Source organism: Tamandua tetradactyla, chromosome 5 (assembly GCF_023851605.1).
Source record: "Tamandua tetradactyla isolate mTamTet1 chromosome 5, mTamTet1.pri, whole genome shotgun sequence".
In the NCBI taxonomy this organism is placed as follows: domain Eukaryota; kingdom Metazoa; phylum Chordata; class Mammalia; order Pilosa; family Myrmecophagidae; genus Tamandua; species Tamandua tetradactyla.
In genome coordinates, this window is record NC_135331.1 from 99733478 (window position 1) to 99756948 (window position 23471).

General features: G+C 51.5%; 2 protein-coding genes across 3 annotated transcripts in view; one reads left to right on the forward strand and one right to left on the reverse strand.

The window, feature by feature from the left end:
* Positions 1-5789, reverse strand: part of C5H6orf132 (chromosome 5 C6orf132 homolog) — a 39947-nt gene extending 34158 nt beyond the window's left edge. The window contains exon 1 of the mRNA XM_077159418.1: positions 5456-5789. Coding sequence (XP_077015533.1) covers positions 5456-5600 — 145 coding nt within the window. The 5' untranslated portion in view covers positions 5601-5789. The remainder of the gene's footprint in view (positions 1-5455) is intronic.
* Positions 5790-16108: 10319 nt separating this feature from the next.
* On the forward strand, positions 16109-22840 carry CIMIP3 (ciliary microtubule inner protein 3). Of its 2 annotated transcripts, none has more exons than XM_077161798.1 (2): positions 16109-16246; positions 22313-22840. In XM_077161798.1, exons 1-2 carry the CDS (start codon positions 16238-16240, stop codon positions 22640-22642), a joined length of 339 nt encoding a protein of 112 aa, XP_077017913.1. In that variant the 5' UTR covers positions 16109-16237; the 3' UTR covers positions 22643-22840. The 2 variants fall into 2 exon arrangements, with proteins under 2 accessions (XP_077017913.1, XP_077017914.1); XM_077161799.1 differs by lacking the exon at positions 16109-16246 and adding an exon at positions 21400-21549.
* Positions 22841-23471: the final 631 nt, after the last annotated feature.

The following is a 23471-nucleotide window of genomic DNA, read 5'->3' on the forward strand; positions in this document are numbered from 1 at the left end:
AAGCGGGAGGGTAGGGTTGGTGCTAGGGTCCAAAGAGAGCTCTAGCACATGGCTCTCTGCCTTTCCCCAAACAGGCAGACCTGGTGCGCCCTGCCTGGGGTGGTGTGTTGTGCATGTGTATGTGTATGGAATGGGGGGGTGGGGAGGGGCAGGGCAGGACCAGCTTTGGGGAAGCTGAGGGCTGGACACAAATTACTGCCTCACTCCCAGCCCTTCTTTTCTCTTTTTCTCCCCATGAGGAGGCACCGCTCAACCCGCCTTCTTTATTTCCTTCCTTGCAGAAATCAGGGACCAGGAAAGTCTTAAAAGGCTGATAAGCTCTTCCTCCTCAGCTCCAAAGCTGCCCATGGATCTCCAAGGAGTTTGAGATCAGAAAGATGCCAGGACAAATACTTAGCACTCTCCCCAAATCCTATGCAAGTCCAAACTAGAGAGAAAATTAATAGGAAAAATTTAAATATCTAACATGTAATTAGCACTTACTGTGAACCACACACTACCTTAAGCGCCTTAATTTTGCCCTCACAACAACCCAGGATGGGGACTGCTCTTATTATTCTCATTTTGCACACAAGGAAACAAGTTCAGAGAGGTTAAGTCTCCTTTATGAAGGTACACAGCTGGTGAGCAGAAGGGACCAGGATTTAATCCCAGGCAGCCTGACTCCAAAATCCAATTCCCTCTGGTCATAGCCAGCACAGCAAGGAAATAATGAAGGGACCCAGCTTCTCTTCTCTCGGCCACCCATATTTCTGGAGCAAGACTAGAAATCGGTGAGGCACTGAGGCAGGGAAATGGAAGTAGGAATCAGGTCTGGCCCATCCCATTCCCCTCAGGTAATACCTGAGGATTTTGAGGCTTCCTTGGGCTCAGTTTCTCCACCTGAAAAGTGGAGTTTACAAGAAACCTCCCAAAATGAAGGGGGGGGGAGAAGCTAGCAGGGATGGGGGGGTGGCATGGGGCTCCCAAATGCCAGGACCCCCCAAATGACCCCAGGAGTGCTGGTCACAAGTCTAATCGGATTCCGGGGGCTTAAGCGGGAGTTTGTTCCCTTGACCTAAGGTAACCCAGAAACTAAAAACAGAGTCCCCTCCGCCCCCACCCCTACCCCAATCCTGTGCCACTAAGGGCGGTCCTGCCTCTCAGGGAAGCAGCTGGGGGCGGGCCCGGTGTGAATGTAACCCACAAATGGCGTTAATGAGGCCCCTTCTTGCTAATTAACAGGTCCACTAACAGGCACCTGAAAGGGCCAGCCTCTCCCAGCACGCCCCAGCAGGCCTGACCTGAGCTGCGGAGAGGCCTTTGTCCAAGGGCAGAGGGGACGCTGGGGGTTGGACTGGAGATGGGGCAGGGAGCCGCAGAGCCAGCGAGGAGGGAACAGAAAGGGAGGAGCCTGGGGGTGGGGCACTTCAAAGGACCCTCAGCGTGGGGATCGGAGGGGAAAGTGCACAGCGAACAGGGCGCTTTCCTTCCTAGCTAGGACATGCTACTCAAAGTGTGGTCCGTGGCCCAGCAATGAGAGTCTTCTTGTTTATTGACTGGAGAGAAGGGATACCATGTAACAGGGATAAAGAGGGGGCCTGGCTTTCCTGAGCTGACGGACAGGGATGAAAGGAGCTTATGTAATGCGGCAGCAGGGAGGGGGGTACGTGTGCACAGAACCGCCAGCAAACCGCGATACGCCTCCAGGGGACGGCAGGACACAGGAGTCTCCCTCACGCTCCTGCAAAGCACAGGCCAGATTTCATCGGCTGGTGCTAGCGAGGCTGTGGCCAGAAATATGTGCTCAGCCCCGGGGTTCTCCTGATAAGGAGCTGGTCACATTCCCTAAGCATTTATTTATAACCTACTGTAAATCCTGCAGGGAGTCCTAGAAGGGCTCCCTCTGGGAAAGGAAACCCCAGGACTCTCAGATCTTCCTGTTCAAAAGAATCTCTTTGGGGAACTGGTTAAAAACCCAGCTCCTGGGCCCTACCCCACGGATCTGACTTCATATGTGTGTATGGGGGAAGGGGGAGCAATCTGCATTTTAAGTTAGTGTCTTATGTGACGGTGACAAAGGCAGTTTACATTTGGAAGAACAGGGCAGGAGGGAGAGTCCCGCCCCCAAACAAAGTCGACCCGTTAACGGGTAGGGTGCACCGTAGTGTGGGAGCCAAGGCCCAGAAAAATTCAGCCAAGAGGCGAGGGAGGGGTCTAGAGACCAGGCAGCAGCCCCAACCCTTATCTCAGGATTTGCAAAGATCCACCACTCGGCTTCCTTTCTCATGCATTTAGAAAAACAACAAAGTGGCCTTTTAAGACTCTCGCTTGGGCTGAGGAAAGGGAGAGGGCTTAGTTAGGATGGCAGTTGCATTAACCGAAACCCTCCTAATGGTTACTGGAATCAATACAGAATAAATTCACGATTCACCACCTTCGTGTGACTGTTTGCATGCTACTGCAGCACCCACCCGGCCCACCTGTGGGAAGGCATTTTTACACATCGGCGGCCCGAGGAAGTGGGTGGCTCCTTGAATCCCATACACACGCCTACATTGATTTCCCACGCCATCCCACTCCCTGATCACCCAGAGCTGGGAGTCGCCAGCACCTTGAGGAGAATGTCACAGACGCACAGCCGTATGCAACCCTAATCCCATTAAGACGGCTTGTCCGTGCCTCAGTTTGCTTCCAGTCTACATCAACGTTAGGGAGCGGGACTGAAGCAGATGAGGAAGAGTTCAAAGCTGAGAATCACTTGATAATAATAAATCACGCTTTAGAGCAGGGGTGGGGCAAATGTTTTACAACAGTTTTGTAAACAGCCAGAGAGTAAATATTCTCAGCATCATAGGCCATCCAGTTTCTGCTGTGACTCCTCAAAAGCAGCCATGGAGAATATGTAAAGAGATGGGCGTGGCTGGCTCTGTTCCAATAAAACTTTATTTACAAAAATATGCCATGGGCCAGATCTGACCCACGGGCATAGTCTGCCAATCCTTGATTTAGGACTTTTATTTTTAATGTTCTCCAAACACTACCACATACACCATCTCCTTCAGTCATCCTGTAGGCAATCTGGACACCATCTCCATTTAACAGAAGGAAAAACTGAGGCCCAGAGAGTGGCTAGCCCCCACATTACTGACAGAGGCAGGACTCCAAGCCAGGTTTGGTATCTCTATCTGTCACATCATAGTCCCCAACACCTGCCCTCTCCTCACCCCACTCCCAAGTCCATGAGCCCTGTGAAGCAGGGAGGCGGCCCACTGCCACACCCACGGGCATCCTGGGGAACACCCCGGAAACACTGCACTGCTGGGTGCTCTGTTTTCCACCCCTCCATATGCAGGGCGGGCTCCACCAGGCTGAGTCAGCTGGAGGCCCTAGCCCTGCCCTGGGGAATGGCAGCTGACCCCTGGGCTCCAGCCCCGTCTAGACTGGTGAAGGCAAACTGGCTGGGGGTGACAGGACGCCATGGCCCACACTGTCCCACCAGAGGGACAGATCCCCACCAGCAGCCTGATCAGTTCAGGCGGAAATGCAGAAGAAGATCTGAGAGGCATTTTTGAGGTCTCCCCTTGGGGGAAGTGTGTGTGTGCAGGTGGAGGGGGAGAATGGTTTCGAGGCAGATGCCCCACCCACGCCAAATTCACCCCTGGATCTCTTTACTCCAGAGTCAGTTGGGCAAATTGGCTAAGGGTGTGTCTTTCAGCTGACCCCCTGGGTTCAAACATTGATTCTGCCCCACGGGGGAGCTTTTTGGGATGATGGAAGTGTTCTAAAACTCAGTTATGGTGATGGGTGCACAACTCTATAAATCTACTAAAAATCACTGAGTTGTACACTTTTTAAAAATCCTGGCTCTGCCATTTAAAGCTGCGGGATGTGGGGCATGTTTTTTAGCATCCCTGTGCCTCAGTTGCATCTGTCAAATAGGGATTAAAATAGTACCTGCCTCGCAGGCTAAATGACTGGAGTCAATGAATCAACAAAGCAAAGACTTTAAAATGGCACCCTGCACCCAACAAGGGGTCAATAAACATTTGCTACACAATGTCTTCATTCAGCGAGGAGAGCTGCTGAGGCCGCACGGGTTACACATGCCAGCACACGTGTATGTATGTGTAAGTTCCTAAACCATGTCTCGAACACGTACTGCCCCTCCTAGCCTTTGCTCCTATTGTTTGCTCTGGGAATGCCCTTCCCTTCCAGCTCAAATGCTATTCCAGTGCAGAATTCATCTCTCTTCTCTGCTTCTTATGCCCTTAGTAGTCTTTTACAGCAGAGGCTCAGAAAGGGCCAAACAGAACGGGACTGGTTCTGTTCACCCACAGGTCTGAGATCCTCACCGACCCTGGTCCTATCCCCCGTGCCCTCTAAACTGGCTGTGGCAACCTGGGCACTAGGCTGAATCCAACAGCAGTGGCGAAGCAGTAACATCCTCCACGGGTGCCAGCGCTGTGGCCATAAAGGTCATTCAGGATAAAATGGTGACTGTGAAGGCAGGTGAACTAACACAGTGATGGGTGACTCTCCTTGGGCCCAGAACTGCCTGCCTCAGTGCCCAGAGCTAGGGGACACACACAAGAAGTGAATTCCAGTCCCTTGTCCCTGGTTCCCCTCCCCACGCCCCCCAAGTTAAAGCAGGAACTGCAGAGAGATGCTGTGGTAGTGTGATTTCCTGATGCCTGGAGAGAGCCACCTGCCCTGACTCAGGGGCCAGGGGCAGTGGAGTGGGGTGTCAAGAAGAGGGTTCCTTGGCCTCCACAGCCCTACCTCTGGCTTCTCTGTCTGTACCATGGACGACACAGGCCCCTGGTTGGCCCAGCAAGAACCTGTGACCCCAAACAGTGACAGTGCCCCACCCAGATTGCTTTCGATTTTTCCGGAGCCTCAGTGATACAGAGCCAAGCATGGGGCCTCCCAGAAGGCGGCCCCCACTCTCTGCCAACGGAAAGCCCCACCATGTGGAGCGAGACCGTGGGCCAGGAGAGGCGTGGGCCAGGAGAGGCGTGGGCCAGGAGAGGCCCGGGCCTGGGCTTGGGGACCGCGCCCTACCCCCCAGGGGGGCGGTGAACACCTCTGACTCAGCGACACTGGCAAGGGGTGGGGGCGCCGCTGCAAACCCCACACGAGAACACGAACACGACCTCCCCCCGGAGGTACAGAAACACCTCGAAGTGGGACTGGGGATCGGGTTGAGGGGGCCGGCAGTTCTCCCGTCTCGCGTGGGGACGGGTCGCCGCTTTCCCTGCCCCTCCCGCTTGCCCCCACCCCTCTCACCGCCCTTTCCCAGGGACTCCTCGCTGCAGACGCCTCCTCCCCTTCCCAGCAGCAACTTCTCGGCCAGTCCACAGGTTGCAACGTGTTCCTTCCCCTCCGCCCCTCGCCCGCGCCTCCCGCCGTCGGCCGAGCGCCTGGAGGGGAGGCAGCGCCGGAATCCCCCCTACCTCCCCTCGGGTGCACTCACCGAAGGCCCTGCTCCCCTCTTCCGGGGCCTCCTGCGTGAAAATCCAGGGTGGGTTGGTGGCGTAGAGGGAGGTGGTGGTGGCGGCGGCATGCTTTTTCCCGAAGAGTTTGCTGAAGGTGCCCTGTACCGTCTGGTTCTTTTTCATGCTGCCGCAGGCCGCGCGCAGACCGAGGAAGGACCTTGCCTCCCTCGCCCTGCCCGGCCCGGGACTGGACTCTGCACCGTCTCCCCAGGGGACCCTACCGAGCCATGTCCCCCGCTGTCCTCCCCGCCCGCGCACCGGGCGACAGGTGCTGCGGGCGCCGCCGCCGCTCGCCTCGAAATGCGAGCTACCTGGACAGGTAAGAGGCTGCCGCTGAGACCTGGCCCCGCCCCGCGGCCGCCACCGCCGCAGCCGCCCGACTCCCCGGGCCGCATTCCTTCCGGCCTCCTTCCACAACAGGTCATTGTTGGCACGGCCCGCCCGGTGGGCTGGGGACCTCGCCCAGCCCACACCCTGCCTGGGAGATGAACCACTCCCCCCCGCCAGGCCTCCTTCCACGTCCTCCTCCTCTACCTCTCTTCTCCCTGGGGACGAGAGGAAGGCAGGCACCTTCCCTACTTCTAAGGGAGGTTCATGCCCAGTTCAACACGGGGATTTTAGAAATAACCGTAGTGCTCAACACGAGGGGATTGGCTGGCCGAAGTTAGCGCTCTGTAGGTTCTCTGCGCCCTCCAAAGCATGAAGCGCGTGGCTTCGATGACTACAAGGAAATGCCCATAAGAAAAAAAGTTAAATGCGGAAAAGCTATAACCAGTATACCAATACAATGACAAATGTGGAAACTATCCTTGTTGATAGGGCTCCAAAGAGAATGTAGAATGACTAAATCTTGTCATTTTGCGTACATAATTTTTTGTGTGTGTGAAATGATTATAACCTTCTGAAAACCCAAGATGGGTCGTTTGTTAAGGGGGTTTGGTTCACTCTCCAGGGAGTTGAGCTGTGGTGCATTAAGACACTGTTGGTACCATCTCACCTAGGTGGGGAGCTGTTGGAAGATTCTGTGTGAAAATGTTGAGCGTGGGGAGAGTCCAGCCAAGGAGTTAGAGTCGTGATGCCTTCTGGACAGCAGGGGCAGAAGGCTCGTGGGAGGTGACCACATCACAGACAAGGAGGTTTCCCCCGAGCCCCCAGCAGCAGCGTCCCCTGCCACATTTCCTTTTTGCTTCCTCCCAGATAGTTGGGATTATATTGCTCTCTGTACCAAAGGCATATCTCACCTCAATTTTTCATTTTGAAAATTTTCAAACCTACAGAAAGCTTGAAAGAACAATACTGTAACCACCTATATACCCCTCTTCTGGATTTACCAATTGATGACATGATGCTATATATTCTTTATCTATCTATATATCCATTTAGCCATTCATCCATTTATACACACACACACACACACATATAATTTTTTTTCTTTTTGTTGAAAGTTGAAAGTGTGGTTATAGCACCCCGGTCCCCATACTTAAGCATTCATCATCAAAGAATAAGGACAGTCTACATAACCACAATATAATCATCACATTCAAGAAATTTAACATCGATGCATTGCTGTCATCAATATATACTCCATGTTCAAAACTTCCCAGCTATACCCCATAATTTTTTTTTATTTTTCTGATCCACGGTCCAATCAGATTTCACAATTGCATTTGCTTGCCATGTCTCTTTAATCTCTTAATTAGTAAAGTCCCCTGCCTTCATTTTTCATGACAGTGACAAATTAAAAAAAAAAATCCCCTTCATTTGCTCCAGCTTTAAGGGACAAGATGAGCTGGGCCTTTGGAAGTATGAGGACGTTTTTCCCCAGGCATTAGGCAGGGAGGGGCTGAGAGGCAGATGGGGAGAGAGACAGGAATATCTATAAAAATGCCCATGTTTCCCGTATGTGTTTGGTTGGAGACCTACCCGTGGTCAATTCTGTCCCACCCCCAGTTGCTACCATGCCCCTCTTGGAACCAATTCCCTTCCACTCAGTGAATATTTGTGGAGTTTCTCCCAAGTGCCCAGTCCTAGGCTGTGGGTTTTGGGTACAAGGTATGTAAGAGAAGTACAGAAATCTTACTTCTACTATAGATAATCTCAGGAGCTGGGGAGATGAGGTTATATGACTCAAGGCCGTGGGTGATGCGAACTGTGACTGCTGTCACCAGTGCACATGGTAGAAATTCAGAGGATGGGAGGTCAGCCTGGGTTTGAGTAGTCCAGAGAGACTTCTTGGAAGAATTGAGACTTCAGCTGGCCCCTGAAGGATGTCAAGGATGTTGAGAGAAAAAGGAAGGAGCCAGCCCGTTCTAGGGCACACACACATATCCAGACCCATTTCTCCATTCTCCCACCCCCACCTCATGGTTTCTCCTACTGTCCATACTGGAGGGAGGGGCATGGGGAGCCCAGATGCCCGCATCCTGGGCATCATCACAGCCCACCCACAGTACTCTAAACACTAAGGCATTTCTTTCTTGGAGACTTCTAAGGCATGACTTCCTCCTACTCTGGGAAGTTCCTGGGCTCTTACTCCCAGAAACAACCCCAGCAATCCCCCATCGAGTGACCCTGTTCACATGCAACTTCCATTGTATTACTCATGTTTTTGAGAACTACTGTGTACCCAGCTTTCAGCTGTAAAGGATCCAGAGATTTCAGGGACATGGGTCCTGATTTCAAGTTGCTATAGTTTAGTTAGGGAGACAGGCAGAGACAGGGAGAGATAACAATGGGGAGTTAAGTGGTGAGGAGGAGACTGACCTTGGGACAGAGATTCAGAGAAGGGAGCAGTTGGAGAGGGAGGGTGCTGGAGGATCTGGGGGGACATTCAGGGGGTGTGAGTAGCCCCTGCAGGGGCTCAGGGTTGGGGAGCTGAAAATTAAGGGGTGAGAGGGAGGCCACGGCAAGGTTGGCCAGGGTGTGTAGGCTATACCCCATAATCTCCAGATCAGCTGGGGAGATTGGAAACAACTCAAATGTCCATCAGTGTTGACTGGATAAATAAATTACTGCACTTCCACACAGTGGAATAATAATGCAACTTTAAAAACCAACGAGTCAGCCGACTATGCCAGTTATCTCCAAGATAAACTGATAAAGTTTTAACAAAACAGTGTATGTAGTTTGCTACCACTTATGAAGGGCAGGGGAGGAGTGGGCAGGTTAAATGTGATCTCTTTTGCTTTTATTGGCTCCTAGAAACTGGAAAGATACATAAGAAGCTAATAAAAGTGGTTACTGGGGGTGAAGGTGGGGGGAGCTGGGTAGATGGGAGGGGGACTTCACTGAATTCCTTTTTTTTTTTTTTTTTTTAAGGAAAGCAGTTGGAGGTTTACAGAAGAAAATCAGGCCTGAATACCTTTTCCTTAAATGCGTTTTTATTGAGATATATCCACATACCATGTAATCATCCAAAGCGTACAGTCAGTGGTTCACCGTATCATCAGGGAGTTGTGCATTCATCACCACAATTAATTTTTGAACATTTTAATTACTCCAAAAAATAAAAATAAGAATAAAAATGAAAAAGAACAACCCATTCCCTCTGCATCCCCCCATTTATTTATTTATTTATTGTCTTTATTTTCTTACTTATCTGTCCATACACTGGATAAAGGGGGTGTCGTTCACAGGTTTTCACAATCACAGGGTCACGCTGTAAAAGCTCTATAGTTATACCATCCAGTAGACTTCAGGAATTAAGGCTATTGGGATACAATTCAACAGTTTTAGGTATTTCCTTCTAGCTATTCTAATACACTAAAAACTAAAAAGGAACATCTATATAAGGCATCAGAATAAGCTCCAGAATGATGTTGCTACTCTATTTGAAATCTCTCAGCCCCTGAAACTTTATTTTGTCTAATTTCTCTCGTACCCCTCTTGGTCAAGAAGGTTTTCTCAATCCCATGATGCCAGGGCCAGGCTCATCCCTGGATCCCAGGGAGTCATGTCCCATATTGCTGGGGAGCAGGGGGTGGTGGTGATTTACACCCTGGGAGTCATGTCCCACAGAGGGGAGACATAAATGACTTTTTATATTTAAAAAAATTTCAAATTGTGTAAATATATTTCCTATTAAAAATTTAAAAAGTAAAAATAACCAGACAGGGGAGTTTGGGCTAGAAGTCTTGCTATTCAAAGTATAGTCCATGAACCAGCAGCATCTGAAGCACCTGGGACCTTAGACATGTAAAATCTCCAACCCATCCCAGACCCTGGGCAAGTTAGCGCTCTGAGCCTCAGTTTGTTTACCTGTAAAATGGGCTATTAACGTAAGGCTGTTATCAGGTTCAGTGGACTGAGGTACTCAGCAGAGCATCTCCATTTAAACAAGATTCCCAGGTAATTCAAGCACAAGTTAAAGTCTGTGAAGCGCTGGTTGAGTGAGTAGCCACCCGGAGGTCCTGCGGGATCCTAAGCAAGCAAGGGGGATGTCCAACTGGTACAGCTGTGCTTTAAGGATGTTCATTTGCAGCTAGTTGATGGACGGATGGCAAGGAGAAAGGCTGAGAGGCTGAGGGAGGGAGCTTAGTTAACTGGTTAATTGGTTAATCTATGGGTTAATTGATACAAGCAGGAGGGAATGGGGGCCAGGATTTGTGTTCTTGGTGGAAACAGAAAGAGCATAATTGCTTGTCTGTGGGACCTTTCTTAGGAAGAAAAGAAAGGCTTGGTAATAGCTTGAAGGTAGAAGAAGTAAAACAGAAACGCTCTGAGCCATTTCCTCATCTGTAACCTGTAAGTAACAGCTCCCCGCCTGGAGTTGCTATGAAGACTATATAAGATGATGGCTGTAAATTGCCTAGCGCAGGACCTGGCACGTGGGAGACACGCCTTGATGTTTGTCCATTTCTTCCCCCATCTTTGCTTTGGGGTTAGTTTTGGTTGGGGGGGTGGAGGAAAAGGGGGGTGGGGGGGACGCCCATGAATTTCAGAGGGGTTTGAAGCTACAGAGTCTGGATGCCAGGGCTCTCCCTGCCCTACGCCACCTATTTCACCCTGATAGGACTCCCTCTACTCCCAAGGCAGATTTCATTCCTGTTTTACAGAGAAGGCCTAGGTTCAAGGTGACCGCCCCCCCCCCCCCCACGCCATTTCTTCCTGGCAGCCTGGCAGCCTGAGGTTGAGTTCCCCAAGGCCGTCATGGCCTAATTCTCTGTCCAGCCCAGCACCCACCCTGGTCATCTAAGAACACCTCACACCTGCTCTCCCAAGGAAAGAGTCAGCCAAATCAGGTCCTCTTCTCCAAACAAACCAAAGCCCAATCCTGTAATTAAACCTCCGCAGTAATAGGTAACCTCAGAGACAGCGCACCGGCCTTGCTGGGCTGGCATGGGGCCACGAGTTACAATCTCTCCAGAGACCCGGTCAGGTCTGTGTTCTTTGTGGTCTTTCCACCAACAAAGCCAAGAGCCCCTGGCCGGGAGGGTGCACTGCCCCTGAATGGGAGGAGGACAGGCTGAGACATCCTGTCACCTTGCTCACCTTGCTCCCCCCCCCGTACCCCCCACATCTGTGCCCCCCCACCTCTGCAGCCAGTTTCCCAGGGCAAAAGTCAGAAAGTGTCCCAGCATCCCCCAGCTCTCAGATGACACTGGCAGCAGGTCAGCTCCTCCAGCCTGTCCCAGAGCAGCCCCAGAAGTGGTTTCTCTAGCCCCCCAGGGGAGTGTGGGCTTGGATCCCACCTTCCTCCCAGCTGGGCTGGTGGCCGAGGAGCCGTGGTGAGGGCTAAGGGCGAGGCCTGCCAGGTGGTCTCCTCCACGCGACTGACATAGGGAGGCACAGAGGCTCAGACACTTTCCTACCTGGAGCCTGAGGGATCTCAAGTCCAGCCCTGGTCGGGGAGTACTGTGTTTGGGGGTGCTGGGGGGAGGTCATTTTCCCTTTTTCCCCCCCACGGCCTGTTGATGGGATCATGACACAGTGGGGAAGACCCTTGGCTCTGGACTGGATTTGAATCCCGGCTTTACTTCTTATCAAGAGTATGACCTTGAGCAAGTTACAACCTCTCTGAGCCTCAGTTTGTTCGTCTGTAAAACACAAGGTGGTTATGAAACCCAGTGAGCTAGTGGATCCAGCTCCCGGCAGAGTCTGGCTCGTGGTAGGTGCTCAGATGCTGGGGGTGCCTCCCGCTGCCCCTTCCCTGCCCTGGCTTCGGGCAAGGAGGTGCTAAGACAGAACAGAGGCCACGAGAGGCTGCGAGAGGACCGTGCCAATCAACAAAGAACCTGGAGAAGGAAAATTCCACAGGGGCCCAGGGGACAGGGTAGGGCGATTGTCTACAGTCGTCTTGAAGGTCAGGTAAAAACATCCAGTTGTAAAATTACCCCACAAATGGAAATACCGCATGTGAACGTGTGTTAAAAACAAACAAAAAAAGCACTGTTAAGTATAAAAAGCCAAAACCAAAATTCTCTCTGGGCTGTGACTATACATCTATAAAGTGTATTTGTGAATGGCCAGAGACTGGAAGGAAACAGAAGAGTAAACTGAACACGGTTCAGCTGGAGTTCACGAGTACATGTGGGGTTTTTTCTTGCAGTGGTTGTTTTTTACTTTTGGTCATGTGCTCTGTTATATCATTTGTTTTAACATAAAACTCTACAGATAATTCAAAAACATAATTTAACACATAATGCATTTGCTTTTTTTAAAGAAGGGACCTGGAGATAAGGATTCTAGTGCTTCCTCTACCACTAAACTCCCAGGAGGCTGTGAACCTTTCTGAGCCTCAGTCTCTCCATCTGTAAAATGGGATGATGGGGCCAAAGGCTCCTGGGAGGACAAAGCCGAGGCAGAACAGGAAATGAGACTGTTGGGTACTTTCTATGCAAGGAGCCTTCTTTCGGCTCTGAGGAAAGAGAGGAAGAAAAAGGGAAAGATGTCTCAAGAAAGTGCAGTAAGCATTTCCTGGGTATAACCATCTCCTCTGCACCACGCCTTCTGATCAGGCTGTGGGAGATTCTAAATTTCAAGATCAGCCTTGCCCTGCAGGAATCACCACAGCCCCGCACACTTCTCACGTGCTCTGGAGACCGAACCCTGAGCAGGACTTCGAGCTCTGGGTTCATTTCTACGTGGTCCTCTAGGCTCTGCTCATCTCCCTCACTCCCCATCATCGCTGCGTCAGGTGCAGTGCCAGGTGTATCACACACACTAACCCACCACTGTCGTATCGACCTCACAAGGGAAGCGACAATGTACACCCTTTTTTTTTTTTGAGAAGTGCATGCGCCGGGAATTGAACCTGGGTATCCTGAGTGGCAGGCGAGAGTTCTACCACTGAACTTTCCTTGCAGCCCCAATGCACCCATTTTATGGATGGAGAATAGAAGACTTCAAATGAGATTTACTTGTACTCTATGAGCAAGCACTTCTGCTCTTAGAAATATATCCCAAGGATCATATGGGGACATAGATATGATGTTATTGCAGCATTGTGAAGATGGGGAGTTGGCGGCACCCGGGGGTCCGTGCCTGGGGGAGTAAGAGGTAAAATGTGATGGGTGCGCGCCATGAGGACTACGAGAGAGTTGGAAGCAAGGGACTAGATGCTCGTTTGGCAACAGATGTACCTTAAAACAGCAGGGAGGGATAAAAATCAACAGAATAGGATCTAAAACAAACAATACCGCTTACGTAAATTAAAACAACCTGCACACAAAACAATACATATTTTGCAAGAACACACAAAGATACATGCAAAGCACATTAGAATGGTTGCTTGTGGCTGGGGTGGGGTGGGGAATGTGGTTGGAGAATAAAGGTAAAGGGAGAAAATTAATAAAAAAAGAGTAGAGTCTTTCCTGGACCGTTGATAATATAACTATGTAGAAAGGTATATGAACAACTCATCATGTACTCTGTGCCAGGCACTGTCTTAAATGCTTTGCTGAGGTCCACAAAAGGACAGACAATTGAGGATCAGCGAGGTTAAGTAATTTGTTCAAATCATACAGCAGATGAGGGAAAGAGAAAAGGTCCAAATAATGAGCCTACTTAGAGCAGGGTGGTTGGTAGCAGGACATTTCGAACTATTTGCCCAACAACAGAGAGGGCAAGAGGGGTGGAGGCTGTGTGGGTGACAAGGAGTAGGGGAGGGTATCAGTGGGATACCATGCCCCCTAGTCAGTTCGGAGTCTCACTTGCTCTCCTCATCCTTTCCACACACCCATTGAGTACTGTATGAGCCTCAGTCCTTATCTTCCAGGGACTTTGACAATAAATAAAAGGAAGTCACATCTGGAGAGTGGCAGAAATGTCAGAGAAGGGAGGCTTCTGGGAGAAGGCAGTTGTGGAGGTGGCATGTAAAAATAATAACCACCTCATCCACAGTACCTACCATGTAGGAGGCACTGCTCTACATTCTCGTAGCCCTCACAACAAGCCTATGAGATAATAATCATCCCAGTTTGAGGATTAGGAACTGAGCCCAGAGAGGTTAAATAACTTGTGCAAGTCACACAGCTAAGACGTGGTAGAGCTGGGATTTGAACCCAGGCAGTGTGATTCTAGAGGCCATGATCTTAACCTTTATTCAGTTTCAAATGAAATTTTAAAAAAAGATAGCTATGGCTTGACTGACCAGGCCTTCCTAAAGGAAACTCCCCAGTCACTGCCTTTTCCTGAGATTCCCGCTGTGAGGGTGGTGTGGCCTGGCCTGGGGACACTCCTGGCAGGATCCAGTCCTGTGATCAACCAGGGGTTCCCTGCAGGAACGCCTCGGGTTGTGATTCAATTCCCCACCTTCAAATGTGCAAGCTGGAGGGATCAAATATCCTCATTGTACATATAAGGAAACTGAGGTCCAGAGAGAAGACAGAACTTGTCTCAGGTCATCCAGGTCTCCTGGCAACCAACCCAGAGCTTTACTCCCTTTTGGCATCTCTGGAGCAGAATGTGTGCTAAGTCATGCTAAGTCTGCCTTGCCCTCCCCGCCCTGCCAGCCCCCTGGGCTCCCTCCTGACGGCTCCTTCATGCCCAGGTCTGGCAGCCAGGCCACTTTCCCCAGAGCCAGAGATGCTACGTTCAGAATACCAAGTTCCCACCTTCTTTCCCTCAGCCCAGCAAGATAGCATCACCTGGGAGCGCTTGGCAATCCCTAATCAGTGGCTCTTGAAACGCAGGTCCTGATTGCTGCTACCGCTCCAACTCCCCCCACCCTCCCTGGGCCCTCCCAGCCTCCCCTGAAATTAGGGGTCATTACCAGCAGGGTGTACTACCTGCATACAGCTGCCCAAGTTATCAGCACCCCAACTCCCAATCTGCTTGTGTACCCCAAGTCTACCCCATAACTGGCAGTCGTTACTGACACAGTGCCAGGAAGGAAATAGGTCCTGCCCAGCCCCAGCCAGTGTGGCAGAGGACAGGAAGTCACCAGCTTGCTCTACACCCTTTCCTGGTTCTCTCCAATCCCTACTTTCACCAGCCCCACCCCTGAGCTCAGGAGAAGCACATGGCACTCCTACATATGGGATTCCTGGGAGGAATAACCTCACCAAGTCTGAGGTTAGGGAGATAGGACCTGAGGAAGGTCGGGGCGGGGGGGATCTGGTTTTTGCAGATGGGGACAGGGGATCCCATTCAGCCACCCACCATCAAGTCAATTACCCACCCACTCATAATAATAGCTAGTATTTATTAAATACTTACTCTGTGCCAGGCACTCTCCTAAGTGCTTTGCCCAATCCTATTAGGATAGGTAACTTTAGTCCACCCATTTTACAGATGAAGAAACATAAGCACAGAGAGGTCAGTGAACTTGCCCAGGGTCATTCATCTAGTCAAATGGTGGAGCTGAGATTCAAGCTCAGGCAGTCTGACTCCCGGGACTGTGTCGTATCTGCACAACAAAGACCACCCAGCTGTCCATGCACTAACCACCCACCCATCCACTCACCAACCACTACCTCCGTCCAGTCACATGTCCGTTCACCTGTTCATCCATTATTTTATCTTCCAACTCCTCATTCACGGTGGTCCAGGAGAGGATAGAGCATAGGCAAAGGTTCAGAGGGGAGAGAGCAGAACTTGTTTAAGGAATTGGATAGCGCCTAGAGGGCGAGCGAAAAGATAGCAAGAGAGGGTCTAAGGAGGTGAGCAGGGCTCAAATCAGGAGGGTTTGCCCATCTACTTATATATCCACCTGCCTATCCTCTCACTGCTCCATCCCTCCATCCATCCATCCATCCATCCATCCCTCCATCCCTCCATCCCTCCATCCATCCATCCCTCCATCCATCCATCCATCCATCCATCCATCCATCCATCCATCCATCCATCCATCCATTCCTGTAATTTGGAAGGCAGATGGAGAGCGCGGGAAAAAGGAGAGAGAGATGGCTGGGTACATTTCTTCTCTTCCAGTGAGGCTTGACGGGGCTCTAAGGGTGATATTAGGACTCCTGGGGGTACCTAAATAACTGGGATGATCTCTTTCCCAATACCCCACTGCCAGGGCTAACAGTTGACTGGTCCTAGGGGATTGTGGAGAGAGAGGATAGCAGAGTAGGCCATTATCAAGGTTAGATGATGCTTCCAGGCCCTGAACCTTCAACCCCAGAACTGTCCCTGTGTGTCGGGACCAGGAAGACAGAGGGAATTGTGTTGTCAAAGAGGCATCACAATGCTCACAGTCCCAGGTAAGCTGTCCTCGCGTGAGCACTCCGGATCCCTCCCCAAGAGTCCCTGGGAAGCCTGGGAGCCCCTGACCACCAGAAGTCCCATCTTACCACCAAGGAAGGCCCTGGTCAAGAATGTCCAAGGTGGGATGACATCCCATGACGGTGGTAGGGCAGCCCAAGGCCACAAGAAGTCATTCTGATTGGGAGGAAGGGGTTTGAATGCCCTTGCCTGGGCCACCCATGTGTCTGGGAGTTGAGGGCCTCATACAGTAGGCCGGGGTGGCAGGGTCACTGCACTGCCTGACTATTTCTCTCCCATGGTAGGCAGCTGCCACGGGCTCTAGTTGGCAAGAGGGAAAGGGTGGGCCACCATCAAGCTCCTTTGGGTCCTCCACCCCTTTGCTTCTCCAAGATGCTTCCTGGGCTGGTCAGTTTGCATTATCCCACATCCTAGACAAGCTCGTGACTGGTAATAACAACAACTAAGATGTATTTAGTGCTTAAGCAGTCTAGGCACTTTATATGGAATGTCTCATTAAGTCATCAAAGTAACCCTACAAGGTAGATTCTCTTGTCATTCTCACTTTATAGGTGGGAAGACTGAGATATATAATTTGCCCAAAGGTCAGGCAGCTAGTGAGTGGGGGAGCTGAAAGTTGGAAGCAGGCAGCTCCACGCCCGAAACGCTTATGTCCCCAGGCTGCCCAGCCTCTCCAGGAAGCTGAAGCCCACACTTGGCCTCCCCACCCGTCCCCTACAGGGCCTCTCTGCCCCCTCCTCCGGCAAGCCTGCTCTTAAAAAGGTTCAGATGAGCACATTCAAAACCGAGGTGCAACTGCCAAATGAGGCTCGTGATTACCATTTACATTGCGCTTTTACAATTCTTACAACTCATCGCACCCCACAAAAAAAGCTGGAGAAGTAGATGTCCTTATTAGCCCCACTGTGCAGATGAGGCAACTGAAACTCAAAGAGGTTCCAGGATGCGCCCAAGGTTGCCTTACCTGTAAGGGCAGAGTTGGGACTCGAGCTCAGACCTTCAAACCCCAAAGCCCAGGTGCATTCCAGGTGCCCCTGGAAGCCTTACAGAGCTGCCTCGCCCAAGTGCTATTTGCATTTCAACAGGGCACAAGGCTTTCCACCGAAGAGTGAGTTCTAATGGTGGAATTTCAGGCATGGGCCAGGTTAGCAGATGTGCAGATGTACCTGTGGGCCTGGTATATTTGAGAGGGCAGGTGTCTTCCTAGAAGGCCTGAGTAATAACCTGGGGAAGTCTTCTCACCCTACTCAGAAAGTCCTACTCTGCAATCACCCCCTTCCCCATTCTAAATCCTGGTATAGGGGACAAATGCTCGTAATAAATACAGCGGTTAGGGGTGACACTTTGTAGGGTCTGTCTGCAGGGGTGGGGGGCGTGGAGGGAGACTTCTATTAAGATTCCTTTTTTTGGTTTAAAAGCCAAGTGAAAGCAGGGGAGTGAGATCCAGCAGGGAGGGGAGGGGAGGGGAGGGGAGGGGAGGGGAGGGGAGGGGCTCGGGACCCCCTCCACTTGCCCTGTAAGCATCACTCCTCCCTGTGGGATGGGAGGCTTAAGTGAGGACAGTGGGAAGCAGGTAAGGAGATGGGAGGTCTTCCTCAAGCCCTTAAACCAGGGTTTCCCAACTGCAGCCCTATTGACATTTTGGGCAGGATAATTCTTTGTTGAGGGGGCTGTCCTGTGCATTATAGGGTCTTTGGCAGCATCCCAGGCCTCTACCCACTAAATGCCAGCAACAGCCCCTAGTTACAGCAACCAAAACTCTCTCCAGACATTACCAGCACCCCCTGAGGGACACAATCACCCCCCCGCCCCCCGGTTATGAACCACGCCTCTGAACTCACGTGTCCGCTCACACAAACACACGCGGGGTGCTCGGCGGGGAGGACGTGTGCAGGGGAGGAGACGGTTAAGTGAAACCAGCTGTTAACCTGGAAAGTATGTATTCAGGCCCCACCCTCCCTTCAGAGCTGGCTGAGCTGGGCCCTGGGGAGGGGATGGGGCGGTCCCAGCCCTCCCTGCAGCAGTTAGTCACTCAGAACCTGGCAGGGCCCCTGGAAGGGGCAGGGTCACAGGGTGAGGACTGCCGGGCTTCCCTCCTCCTCCTCCCACGTTGCCTTTGCTTCCTCCTCCTCCTCTCCCACCTCCTCCCCCGGACTCTCCCTGCGCCCCAGTTTCTGTGAGTGGTTCACTGCTCTAACTAGCTGTGGGGCGTCCACGACGTCCACGCACGGCACCTTATGCTAGCAGTGTGAACTTAGACGCACCGACTCCTCTGAGCCTCCGTTTCCCTGTCTGAATAATAGGGCAGCAGCGCAAATGGCCCTCAGGAGCCAGGGCTGAGCTAAGCGGCTGGTGTCTGGCACTGGGCAGGTGCTCAGTCATGTTAGGAAAGAGCCCGCCCCTTCTCTCTGTGGGGTATCTGGTCAGCCCCCCAACCTATTGAAAGCACCTGCCTCTGCCAGCCAGGGCCAGCCCTGCAAGCCCGAGGGGAAGGACCCGTGTGGCCAAGGGGCCCATGCCCTCTAGGACTGAAGGTTGGCGAGGACCACGGAGGCCTCTGCAATTCCCTGAACTCCACGGTCACAGGCTGAGCCCTTCTGTGGTGGCAGGAGGGCCAGAACCCCCACGTCCTTGGAGTCTTACCTAACCCAGAGGAACCTGAGCCCCTTCCTGTGGCCCAGGAAAGGGAAATCTCTGCAGGACCAGGCTGTCAGCCTAGACCAGTAAACCCAGACAATGACGACACTGTCATGGACGCCGCGGGTGTGGTTCTCAGCAGGCTGGCGAGTTTCCCTCCCCGCCGCAGGGGACACTTGGCAAGGTCTGGACATTTTTGGTTGTCATGACTGGGAAGATACTGCTGACATCTAGTGGGTAGAGGCCAGGGATACTGCGAAATACCCTACAGTGCTCACGACAGCCCTCCAACAAAGAATTATGGGACCCAAGGTGTCAATAGTGACTAGGATGAGGAACCCTATTCTACAAGCACTCTGGGGTTCGTGTCCGTGCTATCTCTCTTACCTTCATGCCCAGAGAGCCTGGCATATAAGAAATGCTCAGGAATGTTTTTTATTATTATTATTAATTTTTAAATTATTTTTTAAAATACCAAAAAACACCAAACAAATGCAAACATTTGTAAATTTTGATCATTCCATTCTACATATATAATCAGTAATTCACAATATCATCACATAGTTGCATGTTCATCATCATGATCATTTCTTGGAACATTTGCATCTATTCAGAAAAAGAAATTAAAAGAAAACAGAAAAAAATTCATACATACCATACCTCCCACCTCTCCCCCTCACCTATCACCAGCATTTAACTCTAAATTTATTTTAACATTTGTTCCCCCTATTATTCATCTTTATTCTATACGTTTTACTCATCTGTTGATAAGGTAGATAAACGGAGCATCAGGCACAAGGTTTTCACAATCACACAGTCACACTGTGAAAGCTATGTCATTATACAATCATCTTCAAGAAACATGGCTATTGGAACACAGCTCTACATTTTCAGGCAGTTCCCTCCAGCCTCTCCACTTCATCTTGACTAACAAGGTGATATCTATTTAATGCGTAAGAATAACCTCCAGGATAACCTCTTGACTCTGGAATCTCTCAGCCTTTGCCACTTATTTTGTCTCATGTCACTTTTCCCCCTTTTGGTCGAGAAGGTTTTCTCAATCCCTTTATGCTGAGTCTCAGCTCATTTCAGGAATGTTTTTGAATGAATGCATGAAACAACTAAGGTCACAACTTCAGCTCTACTAAGCGATGGTAATTCACAGATCTTGGAATCTCAGCTTTGTACCTTACCAGCCATGTGATCCTCAATATGTTACTGAACTCCTTGCTTCCGTTTTCTTAATTATAAGTGGGGCTAATAATACCTGCCTCAAAGGGCTAATGTGAGAATTAGAAGACATAATCCATTTAAAGGGTTTGGCGCATAGTTCATTTCTCGTGCTTGCCCTCTGCCTGTTATCACACTGGGGTCCCAGGGCTGAGCTTGGAATAGTCTGGGGAGGCTGCTGAGCTCTTGTTCACCTCTCTATCCAGCTTGATTGTGGACCAGAGCCTGGCTAAGCCCCAAGGATGCAGAGAGGATAAATGGGTTCTGACTGCTGGAAGCTGCTTATAGGCTCTTGGGATGTTAGCGGAAGCCCCACACAAGACCAAAATGGGGAGTAGGATGAGGCAAGCACGATACCTGGGGTGCAAAGTATAAAGTGCTCTCAGTGCACTGGTCCCACCCCGAGAGCCAGCCCACCTTAAATTTTGCACCATAGACGCGGTGCTTGCCTCACCCTAGTCCCAGCCCTGCAAAGGATCACAGAAGGGACAGAGGGCAAGCAAGGCAGGGGTTGCAAGAGAAGGCTTTCAAGTACTGGCAGGTGTGGAAGGATGGGAAGAAGAGGGCAAATATATTCCTAGGTAAGAGTCACGAGGAAGGGTGCAAGGTAGTTCAATGGTAGAATTCTCGCCTGCCATGTGGGAGACCCGGGTTCGATTCCCAGCCCATGCACTTTCCAAAAAACAAACAAACAAAAATTCAACAAATGGTGCTGCAATAACAGGATACTCACATGGAAAAAGAATGAAACCTGACCCCCACCATACAGCATACACACACACACACACACACACACACACACATACACACACACACAGAGAGAATCAGCAGGAGAAAAGACTGCCTTGGAGGAGAGCCCTGGGGCTGGGCAAATCTTTTATAAATTAAATGCAAAGAAGAATACAGTAGGACTTGAGTGCCTGGAATTCTCTTGAAAGAGGGCTGGGGCTCACCTGTTGTGGAACTCTGTAGCTAAGGGTTCCCTTCCAAGGCCAGGGGGGCGGAGGGCTGTGAGACTGGGTCCAGAGGAACTGGGTTCCCCTGACAGTTGTAATGTGGGGGAGCAGGACAGAACAAGGCGGAAAGATCACCTGAAGGTAGCTGGTCATGAGTTCCTCTGGGTTGTACTGTCAAGGCACAACCCAGTAAAATGGACCTCTGGTACCTGGAGGTGGTGTGGGATTCGAAGGTGAACAAGACAGTCGAGTCACAGGATGGTCAAGGAAGGTGGCAGCACAGGAGTAGATGTCAGTACAATGTGATAAATGTGAGGATGTGGGGGTTCCTAGAGAGTGGGCTGACCAACACCTGATCACCCCAAGAGTGGTGGTTAGGGGGAGGCTGGCATTGATGGGTAGAGACATACTTTGTAACAATGAGAGATGTTCTAAAATAGAATGGGCTGGCTGGTTGGAAGGTGTGCTACCCCTTATTAGAATTCAGTTCAGTTGGATCGACATCTATTGAGTACTCACTAAATGCCTTGGTCTGGAGTAAAAGAGGGAATAGGATTTTGGAGGCTGCTGTTATGTCAAGGGTAAGGGAGTTCCGAAAATGAAGAGGAGGGCACAGCCCTTCAGCAGCTCACAGTGTAAGGGGAGAGACAGAATTTCCCTACTGGATGGCACAGCTTGCATTCCAGGCTGCGGACACAGCTGAGCAAGGGCAGGGTGGCGCAGAAGTACAAGGAGTGAGCAGGGAACAAGAAACAGATGAGTGTGGCCAGAACACAGAGGAGGTGGAGGGAACGGCAACACTGGAGGGTTTGGGCCAACATCCTTAAAGGTCTGGAGTTCGAGGCTAAAGAGAAAAAGATGCTTGTGGGAGAGAGCGCTATGGCCTGGCCACTAACACATTCATTCTGGTATGAGTGTGACACACAGGCTGAAAAGCAAGAGACTGGGAGACTTGACGGACAGCTGGAATGACCCTGTGGGAGAGAGAGGCTGAGGCAGGGAGCCATGGCAGGGGAGGGAGAGGAGGGGCAGATGAGCATGATGTGGGGGGCACTGACGGGTGGGATTGGTTGCGGGGGGAAGGGGTTAAGAGGGGTGGAAGATGGTCCCCGGCCTCCCAGGCAGAGGCCTGCATCACCAGGGGCTCAGCTCAGGGGACCTGGAAGGCTCTCCCCCGCTCTGGAGCTCTGGAGCGTGCGGGCTCCTAGGCCAGCAGGGCTGTGCTCCAGGAAGGCTCTGTGGGCCCTGAGCAGCGGCCCCTGCCCCTCGCTCCTGCCCCTGGCCCTAGCTGTTGAGGCTGCAGAGATGGATGCCCCAGCTCTTCCCTTCTCTCGCTCTCCCTAGGACCCACAGAAGACTTCAGAACCCAGCCATGGGCCGAAGACACTGCCAGGCAGACCGGTGACCGTCACCCGCCCTCCGCTGCCCCGGACGTGGAAGCAGGACCGTGAGCAGACCCTGGCGGCGGCCTATGTGCCCGTGGTGGTGGACCCCCGGGGCCAGAGCCGAGACAAGATCAGATTCCATTTCTACACCTCCCAGTACGCCAACTCCCTGAACCCCTTCTCCACCCTGCAGAAGCCCACCTGCGGCTACTTGTACCGCCGGGACACTGACCACACCCGCAAGCTCTTTGACGTGCCTGCCGCCAACCTGGTCTTGTGGCGCAGCTAAGCCCGTGCTGGTCAGAAGCACCCTGCCCCCACCCCTCACCCTCATGGCCCTGGGCCCCAGAGGGGAAGGGCTGGTAGCTCCAGGAGGAGTGGCCCATGCCTGGGCTAGGACAGCTGTGACCTGCCCTGTTGTCAACAATGGAAAAGGGAGGCTTCTCTTCTCGGCAGCAATTAAAATTTGTCCTTCCTTTCCCTGGCATCTGAATGGGTGGCTGTGAGTGGGTAAACTGAGGACATGGAAGTTTTGTACAGCAAGGTTATGTCCAGAGGTGCCTGAAGAGTTGGACGGGCTTGAGCCCAGTCCCCACAGCCCAAGAGTAATCCTAAATCCCAACCAGAGCTGGAGTCCCAAACCAATGCCCACACCACCCACACCTCCCTCGTGGTCCAGGTTTTACAACTTTCCATAGATAAGATGCTTCAGCTGACTATGACCCATTTGGAACAGCCACTGGACAAGGGAGGAGAATTCAGGGAGTGAACACAGTCTCTAGAGACCCCCCTGTCCAGCTTCAGTTTACATAAAACTGCCTCCCCATCCCAGGTCTCTCATCCACTTGTCCAGAAGAGCTCACTCTGAGGTTAGACTCATGGGTTCATGGAGGAAGGGGTTGGAGGCAGTGGCCAGTTGACCCACAGAAGTGGCCGGGGGTGTCGCAGGTGTGAATCCAGTGGTGTGCTGGAGCCAGCTCATGCTGGCACACGAGAGCCGATTGTGCATGTCTCTTCCCAGCTCCACGTTCAATGACTATGTTGCACTTGAAATCGGTCACAGTGAGTGTTTACATCATAGAAATCAGCAGCCAACACCTATGATTTGGAACTACCTT